Genomic DNA, 9347 nt, shown 5'->3' with positions numbered 1-9347 from the left:
ATTTGTATTTAATATAACTCGACTGATTCGAGCAATCATTTGATTTCATTTTCACTTTTAGAAGTATTCCATGAAATTTCTGGTCACTTCGTATAATACAATTGTTCGTCGATAGATATTTGACGCGAGAGTTGGAACTAAAGCACGCGCTAATTTTAATGGAAGACATTGTTTAGAGATCTCGTTCGAAGACATTTGGTGGATCTTGCGACCATGCCAAATTATACGAGGTGACCCGTTAACCGATCGTTGTTAAACGCGGGGATAAACTCTGGATTACTCTAGATCGCAACCAAGATGTGTATTAAATCGAGTCGATGTGAAAAGAGCTGTGTAATGACAATTGGCAATTTCAGAGAAGTAGAAAATCCATTCGCGATTTCATCGTAAAAATGTATCCGCATTTCGGTCGGAGAACGCGAGGAGAGATGGAAAGAAGGAAAGGCTAAAGTTATATTCTTAAACGAGATGGATAAATACGAGATGATAGAGATAGTGGGAGGAGGGAGTTACGGTGTAGTGATGAAATGCAGACATCGCGAGAGTGGACAACTCGTAGCTATTAAAAGATTTCTCGAAACCGAGGAGGACTATCGAATGCGAAAAATGGCATTTCGTGAAATCAGCATGTTGAAAGTACTCGGATCAAAATTTGTTCAATTAAAAGTATATTTACCTTGGATCCAGTCAACTTTTAATCTACCCGGAAATGCTATATTTGCAGAAACTGCATCATGAAAATCTAGTGAATATGATCGAAGTGTTCCGTCAGAGAAAACGATTTTATCTCGTGTTCGAATACTTGGATCACACGTTGCTGGAAGAACTGGAACGCGTTAGACATGGTCTAGGTTGGGAAGTGTCTAAGCGACACGTTTATCAAATCCTGCAAGGCTTAGATTTTTGTCACAGCAGCTATGTGAGTTTAACAGAGATTTATTCGCTCGGATATTGTACCATTGAAATGTGCAAATGAAAAAGGGATACCTTTATCCGTGACCATGTCTTTCGATCGTTAGATAATACATCGCGACATCAAGCCTGAAAATATTCTCGTATCACTGAATGGAGTGATCAAGCTCTGCGATTTCGGATTTGCACGGTTCATAAGCGGCACAGAGGAGTCTTGCACGGATTACGTGGCAACTAGATGGTATCGAGCCCCAGAATTGCTGGTTGGTGACCTACGATATGGCAAAGCGATAGACATTTGGGCGGTAGGCTGTCTATACGCAGAAATGGTGAACGGGGATCCTCTGTTTCCTGGCGACAGCGATGTTGACCAACTCTATCGAATAACCAAAGTGCTTGGTAAAAATATTAATAAATACGTGGAATACTTTCTGAGAGTCGATTTTCCATATAAAAACAATGAAGAAAGTTCATGTGTAGAGATGTCGAATGAAGCTTACTTTCCAAGTTATAAGCTTCTTAATTTTTGATAGAACACGAAACGAGAGCGCCTGCAGAAGGGCAACCGCTTGACACCGCTGTACGACGCGCGGCAGTGCGCCAAACGAACTTGCTTAAACATATTTTGAAATTCGATTTCCTTTAAAACAGAGCTTTAAGCGAAGAAATGTTGCTTCGTATTATCGATTAATTTTTTTATGTAGAATTATACCCTCTTTTCGATTATACTAATATTATCCTTTTTTTAGGAGGACTTTGCACAAAACATCGAGCAATAATGGGTCATAACACGCCTGGTCAAATATTACGCCACGCAAATGCAGACGAACTGGTAGGGCCGCCTCAATCCAGTTTCACATCCGTTCGTAGATTGTTCCCTACCTGGGACATATTGGCGGTCGATTTTTTGGCCCGATGCCTTCGTATGGATCCCGCTTTGCGACCTGAATGCTCCGTTCTCTTGCAGCATGCGTTTTTTATGCAAAACAACTTTCTCGATAATTTCCTTGTAGAGCTAAGAGACTGCATCGTCAAGGAGTCTGTTACGAATCCCTTGGCAACTAAGAGATTCGACGAAACAAGGTCATGTATACCTGCACATCCGTTCGAATCACGGAAGAGAACCGCGTGTTGCAAAAACGTGTATAGGTATACTGTATACTTTTTACATCGATCGTTTGTCATCTTGTTCCTTTTCCTTATTTATATATATTAATCGAGTTCCTTTGTGAAATGTAATATAAATTTGCTTTTTTACTTTATCCTTTTTTTTATCGCAGATGGCATATGACCGTGCCGAAAAGAAGATCGACGAATCACAGCAGAAAGCAGGAAACGAGCAAACCAACAGAGTCGCCAAAGTTGCGCCTCAACCACGCACGAAAATTTTGTGGGTTTGATCCTGTTTCCGTTGTACCAAATACCACATATGTTAAAAAGCTGAAGAATAAGGGATTCGTTCCAGTAGACAAGAATACGTGTACATTTTCCCTCGATTCTAGCAGCAGTAACGATGAGAGGAAAATATAATATCGTTTTTAAATTTGCAGCTCTTGTTGCGGTTTATTCGATCGTCAAGTCTTGCTCGCTCCTATAACTGGTAATGGTTAGCAAGGTTTTCGTTCACCCACGTAGCGAATGGTTGGATCAGTTGTTTCGATCGCATTGTAGTTGTTTTTTTTTTTTTTTTTTATTTATTCCTCTCTTGGATACAGATTGGTGTTTCGGTATAGAATTTTAATTACAATTTTAGACATTATTTTATAAAAGTAAATACAATTGTATATCGTTAACAATAATAATGCGCGTAAATCGGTTAACATACGCTTCAAATTATATAATTACAAAGGAAGCCGACCGCGAATCTCTCGGGGCTTATGTACAAGTAGAAGTAGAGATCTCGACCCAGGAAAAGTATACATACGTGGTTCGCGTAACGATCCGCGATCGTACTAGCAGCGATTACGAGATATCCTTCGATCGACGTATGTGTGTTCGTGTCTATGTGTGTGTGTGTGTGTGTGTGTGTGTGTGTATGTGTGTATCTGTATGTGTCACAGTGCTTTACCCGCTTTCGCGATCGTCCTCCGTTTTTAATTCTCGATCGCTAACCCAGGCAGTCGAACCCAGATATCATTGTAGACGGAATTTATGCTTAACGATCGGTTGTATGCTCGTTACAGGTCCGTATCGACGAGCAAAGAGTCATGGACGAGATCTGAAAAGATAAAGAAAAAGGAAGGGAGAGAAAGAGAGAGAGAGAGAGAGAGAGAGAGAGAGAGAGTGATAGAAAGATAAAAGGAAAATGAGAAAGAGAGAGAGATTTTGTTTGTGTCTGTGTGTCTGTGTGTAATATTAAAGCTAAACGAACGGAACGAACGACAAGGTACAGGAAACTGGCACGCACGCTGGATAAACGCGAGTAATAATCTTTGGACGGGTTGTTACGCGCCGAAATACTGTTATCGATCAACTTCCTGAGCAATACCGACACTTCCATCGATTCTCTCCTTTAGCTGGATGGCTCTCGAACCTTCCATACGAAACGAAACTGAACGTGCGCCATTTAACATCGTTTCACGATGACACCTTCACGGTCAGTGATCTAATTAAAATTTCTGACTAGGTTCGAAACGATGCTTAAAACGCTCCGAGAAACGTGAAACAGCAGCGTGGACGTGCAACAATTTCGACGATCGCACGAACAAATTATGCCAGTATCGAAGCTTTGCTTGAAAACTAACCACGTTTCTCATTACCCCGCTATAGACGTCCCTGTAGGGTAGCTGTACGGAAAGCAATCGCTCTCGACATCGTCGTCCGTACGCTCGCGATAAATACACTCTTCTACAGCGGTAGCCACGGTTCTTTCTTTCTTTCTTTCGTATAAGGAACTTAAGTAAAACGACGCGGTACAGTCGGAGTAGCGGCGAGATTCAGTTGAGCCGTGAAAACACCATTCTGCCTTTCATCCCTTATTCCTTACGGCAACATTCCTCATCGTTATGTCATTATCGTGCCTCCTACTTTTGTTCGCTGATGCTACTGCTGCTATCCTTATCCTTATCGTTATCTTCATTCTTATTCTTTATCCACACCTTCACATTCATCCCTCACACCTTTACTCTTACTCGTGCCATCGTTCTTACCCTTAACTCCTTACCATTACTCTAGTTTTAACTCTAATCCTAACTCTAATCTTAATCCTAGTTCTAATCGTTATCCTTAGTCCTATCCTTATCGTTATCAGTATTTTTTTTACCTTACCATTATCCTTATCCTTATTCTTACCCACACCCGCCCCTCTTATCTAAACCTTACCCTTATCCTTATCTTTATTCTTATTTTTATTCTAATCCTTGTTCCTCCTCCTCCTCCTCCTCCTCCTCCTCGTGGCATACTCGTTTTTCATTGGTTTTTCCGTGTTGCATGTATTCGCAATTGCGACATAATTATCGCGACAGGGCAACGCTTTCGTTCTTAACGCCTCTTCCCGTTCTCTCCCTTGGAACATTGCCGGTTGTTTCGCAAAACCACTATATCGTTGGTGGTAATTCGGTATACATATTGCTCTCACGGTACGAAGAAATTGTCATAAGGCACTTTGAGTCTGCATTGCAAATACATAGAGGATCGATCGGCAAGTTCGATCGCGGGTCGTATCCTTTCCCTATTCGATTGACAGAAAAAGAAAAGATCGCGTCTCTGGCTAGAATCGGTTGTGCCAACGGGGCAACTTTTGTTTGTCCTTTTTATTCTTCCGGGTTAACAATTGATATTGCTGTAAGAGCCAACTATTTACTGTTTCATTCGCGATGTGGATTGCATTTCCATTTCCGCAAATATACGTCGGTTATTATTATTGTCTCTCGTTTGAAAGCATGTGTACCCGCAATGTCTAACAAGTAACTCGCGTGAGGTATGTCTGCATACGTTACGCTGCGACCACGATTGCGATTTCGATGCGATACCTTCGATTAAACCTGTTTAATGTCCCGTCTCCGAGGTGATCCTCCTACCGAGTAAAGAATTCGAAACGTTGCCCCGCAATTGCAACAAGTAAAACGCAGAAAACGATTTCATGGCTCTGAGCACGCTTGTACACGTCTTTGGTAGTTCGATAAATTAACCAACCGTCTCATTAACACATTGCGTACGGCATTGCATAGCCGAGACTTGCTTTCTCTCCCCTGTCGAGACTAACATGGCCAGGACAACGCAATCTCGTTAATAATTATCGGTTAGCTTCCTGTTAACGCAACTGGACAACCAGTAAATTTGTTCCAAGTTTTATAAACCCCGCATGTACTCTACTTTCTTCTACATTCCACTTGACAACGTTTTGCATTCGTACTGTTCGATTGGCAAGAAGGCCCTTATAGTTGTTACCTGCCAATTAAACTCGTCTGGCAATTTGGTAATTTGCATTTACCTTATTATCCGAGTATATTTATAAAACATGAACAGATTGTACAGTAAGAAATTTTTAGAGGAACAAAGTTTAACGAAAGGCTCAACGATAACATCGTTTATAACGTTTGCATTCTTAAAAGTATCCAGGTGATAAATAATTCAAAAGTATTGTTAGTAAATAATGTCATGAATTATATTTCTGCATTTTATCGAAGAAGCGCCCGAGGAAGCTGTAATTAAATCTTATTATAATAACCAGACCGCAAAAAAGAAAGATATCAAAGTTCTTCCATACGGGGAAACGTGAACATCCCCCTAAAGTCGTACTTTTACCAGCGAAACCCTTCTTGCATCCAACAGTACAATTTCCTTCAGGGTAACCAAGTCGTATCGTAAAAGCTTTATCTTTCTCGCACCGTTTTCCGTGAAAGATAACCACACGAACCGTACGAAATGTGTTAATTCACTTATACACCTACCGTTACTAGTCGTTCTGATCTATTTATCACTCTCGCTTCTTTTTTACACAAATACACACACACACATACGCATCCACGCAATCATTCGTTTTCCTTCTTTTGCTCGGTCGTTCGCGTCATCCTTTTTATTCCTTTCTCACCTCTACGTAATCGCATCCACTCCTCCTTGTTCCGTCGCTTTTACTTTCTTACCGCGCTAGAATAATTTTTCTCAGCATTAGTTAACGTATTTCGCACTTTTTGTGTATACGGTACAAGCATTACTTTTGAAAGGATAAAAAACTCGCTTTCAGCGAGATAAAGAATGATTACAATACGTTTACGAATTAATGAATTAATTTACATATTATCTATATAAGCGATCTATACATATATCTATTTATAGATATATATATAGATATGTATTTATGTATATATATATATATATAGGAACGACAAGAGGTATTATTGTTTTAGAACATTACCGGAGATACAAGGACACATCGTTCGAGATGACAGACCGAGTAAAAAGTTTTCGTTCCCAAATTCTCTTGTATTCCTGCGTCGGACGACGAACAATTTACAGAAGGATAGACTTTGAAAATTGCTTTCGGTAATTGTTCTCGAACCGAACAGATTTCTTCGTCATCTCTTACATCCTATCATTATTATCCTTCAGTTATTACTGTAATTAATTATTATCGTAATGCTGATCATCGATATCGTTATAATTATCATTAATAATAGTAATAATAATATTAGTGGTAGCGGTAGAGTAATTGGTAATATTAATAATATTAATAGTAGTAGAGATAAGTAGTGGCCGTAACAATACCAAATAATCAGAATAATCAGTAACCAGATAATTGCCGTTAACACGTTGACGTAAATGCCGTCTATAGACGTCCGCCAATTTTTCGGTAAAATTTCCTAGAGAAATGAATAATTTCATTCTGTAAGTGTGAAATGTTCGTCATCGAATTCACAATGGCCGCCAACGTGTTAACATGGTTACTGTCGTGATTATTACTATCGTCGTGTAATTTATTATTAAAAGTAGTAAACGCTAGGTCTGTTGGTATCGTTATTAACATTAATCGTTATCAATTAATTGTCGTTATTATTATCGGCATTATTATCGTTACCCTTCTTTATATAATAAAGTGGATAGTAAACACAGTCCTTGAGCTTGTTAAAGGCTTTAAGGAGACCCTTGCGTGCACTCCTGGCTTAACTACCGAGAAAATATTCTTTTCGAGAAATCAAATACTGGATGAAGATGATATTATAAATGTATATACATGTATTTAATAGAGTTGCAATGGCGGCAGCAGCGGTAGTAGTAGTTATAGTAATAGAAGTAGTAGTGATAGCGATAACAGTAGTAATAGTATAGTAATAGCAATAGTAGTAGTAGTAGTAGTAGTAGTAGTAGTAGTAGTAATAGTAATAGTAGTAGTAGTGGTAGTAGTAATAGCGGTAATAGGATGCTTAGTAATATATAAGAGCAACAGCAGCAGCAGCAACAGCGACAGCAGCAGTAGAACCAGCGGTACTAACGACAATGCTCTGTTAGAGTAATGATGATAATAATAATCGTAGAGTGTTGTTGGCAATAACGATAATAGAATCGATGATAGCGGGGATCGTGGCGGTAGAACTTTTTCTAGCGTTAAAGAGTAGTAATAGTAATAGTGTGTAGTTACATAATTGTTGCGGTGATGGAAGTATACGTGGTGGTTTTAACAAGTACTAACATGGAATTGGGGGATGACGGTGACGATGGCGATAACGATGGTTGCGATGCTAATAGAAGTACTAGCGGTGGTGTTAGTAGCAGCGGTGATGACGATCAAAATGTTTTTTACGTCAACGGAATGATGGTGTCTTAGCTGGTGACTGGTGTTCTAGTAACAGTAATGAATAATGATTAATAACGGATTAGCGGTGGTGATTGTGGTAGCAGCGACAAGCAACGAATGGTAGAGCGGCTGGAATACTGTTAACATTGGTAGAAGAAAGAACAGCGGTGATGATTATATTGTAGAGAGAATAGAGGAAGTAGAGGAATTGTAAGACAAACAAAAAAATAATAATTTCGTCAACAACATCCGAAAATGTGCTTCCCTAAGGTTGGTTTAGAAACGTTATTTTGGACGCAATCAGTTTTTTATTTTCTTCTTTTTTTATCGCTTTTGTGGTTAGGCAAACAACGAATCGTGAAATATCTTCTTCTTCTTCTTCTTCTTCTTCATCACTCTTCTCGCTGACGTTTTTGGTGAAAAATATCGCGCCGGAAAAAACAGGCAGCCTCTACATCGATTTGCCATCCCATTTAAATCAGTTAATCGTTTCTATTATATCCATCTCGCGAAACCTCGTACGCGCTACTTGTATACTTCCGCATCTTCGTAATTCATTCTCTTCCCTTTATCCGTGCCACATTATATCTCGTCTTCTTTCTTACTAATATATTCGAATTTGAAATAGATCAACACGAATAATTTTTTTATCGCTTTCACGTACACATATTATTTTTTTTCCCCCCCATTCTCACCGATTACTTTTCTTCTTTCCTACTTTTGCCTTTTCTGTTTCCTTCCTACATCTAACTGTCTCTGTTCATTTTTTGTTTCAACTCCTACCTTCTCTCTCTCTCTCTCTCTCTCTCTCTCTCTCTCTCTCTCTCTCTTCTTTTCTCTTTCTCACACACACAAACACACAATTTTTCTCTCTCTCTCCGTCGCGTTAACACGCTTCATTGCTTGATTTTGTAATCGTTTGCTCGTTTAAATATTTAAGCTTTACCGTTACATTAATAGATAGAGTTTTAGTAATGATGCAAAGATACATACTTTAATAAGGCCCAGTAAGGCTGCGTGGGTTCAACCAAGTGTCCCACGAATAATTCAATATACGTACAACATCTTTCGTGTTAAAAATCACCGTGTGTTCGTTAATTAATCTTTCAGCAATTTCTTGTCTTCTTTTTTTCTTCTCCTTTTTTTTTCCTCTCTCATTTTTCGTCTCTTCTCTCTCTGTATCGTTCGCACACCGTGACGCGTCTCGCTCGGTTCTTAATACATACATGCCGTCCGCAAAATGTTACGTTAGTTAATGAAAAATCTAAGAGGAGAAATGTATAGAACTAATACGAGCTAGTATCCGTTTATCTAAAAAGATTGTTGTCCCGTTTGCTCGAGGCCCCCGTCCAGGGGCCGCCGATTAATTATTGTCATTTTGTATTGTTCATTGCTCGCAACTGGCCGCCAAGTGTTGGCGTTGCGTGCCTCAGAGTTCGAATTTTCTCGTCTCTTTCGACTCTAAACCTTTGAAAACGTGTCTCGCGGTATTCGCGCGATCGGCAATGCGATCGTTCGTACATGTAACACCTCACCCGACGAGCTGTCGACGCTGTCGTGCATCCATTTCTCGTATTTCTTTTTCCCTTATAAACGTATCTCTTATCAAATGTTTAGTTGGAAGATGCAATTTGAATTTCTTCTCGCCAATAGGAACGTACGTGTACATCATATGAACAACGCGAAAAAAGAAAGGGGTTCC

General features: G+C 39.4%; 2 protein-coding genes across 2 annotated transcripts in view; both read left to right on the top strand.

Moving 5' to 3' along the window:
• LOC143427487 (uncharacterized) overlaps positions 1 to 9347 on the top strand; it is a 161142-nt gene that overhangs the window by 76108 nt on the left and 75687 nt on the right. The window lies entirely within an intron of this gene.
• LOC143427089 (cyclin-dependent kinase-like 4) lies at positions 68 to 2461 on the top strand. The gene is made up of 6 exons (XM_076900981.1): positions 68 to 230; positions 359 to 636; positions 725 to 919; positions 1020 to 1311; positions 1662 to 2061; positions 2193 to 2461. Exons 2-6 carry the CDS (start codon positions 469 to 471, stop codon positions 2440 to 2442), a joined length of 1305 nt encoding a protein of 434 aa, XP_076757096.1. The 5' UTR covers positions 68 to 230; positions 359 to 468; the 3' UTR covers positions 2443 to 2461.

Source organism: Xylocopa sonorina, chromosome 9 (assembly GCF_050948175.1).
Source record: "Xylocopa sonorina isolate GNS202 chromosome 9, iyXylSono1_principal, whole genome shotgun sequence".
Lineage (NCBI taxonomy): Eukaryota > Metazoa > Arthropoda > Insecta > Hymenoptera > Apidae > Xylocopa > Xylocopa sonorina.
This window is presented reverse-complemented; position numbering and strand designations above follow the sequence as displayed.

Excerpts from the sequence above, each read along its gene's own strand:
- LOC143427089 (XM_076900981.1), top strand. The coding sequence starts at position 469 with ATGGATAAATACGAGATGATAGAGATAGTGGGAGGAGGGAGTTACGGT. Across the intron at positions 637-724 it reads GTGAAATCAGCATGTTGAAA|AAACTGCATCATGAAAATCT; the intron begins GTACTCGGATCA and ends CTATATTTGCAG. Across the intron at positions 1,312-1,661 it reads TCGAATAACCAAAGTGCTTG|GAGGACTTTGCACAAAACAT; the intron begins GTAAAAATATTA and ends TCCTTTTTTTAG.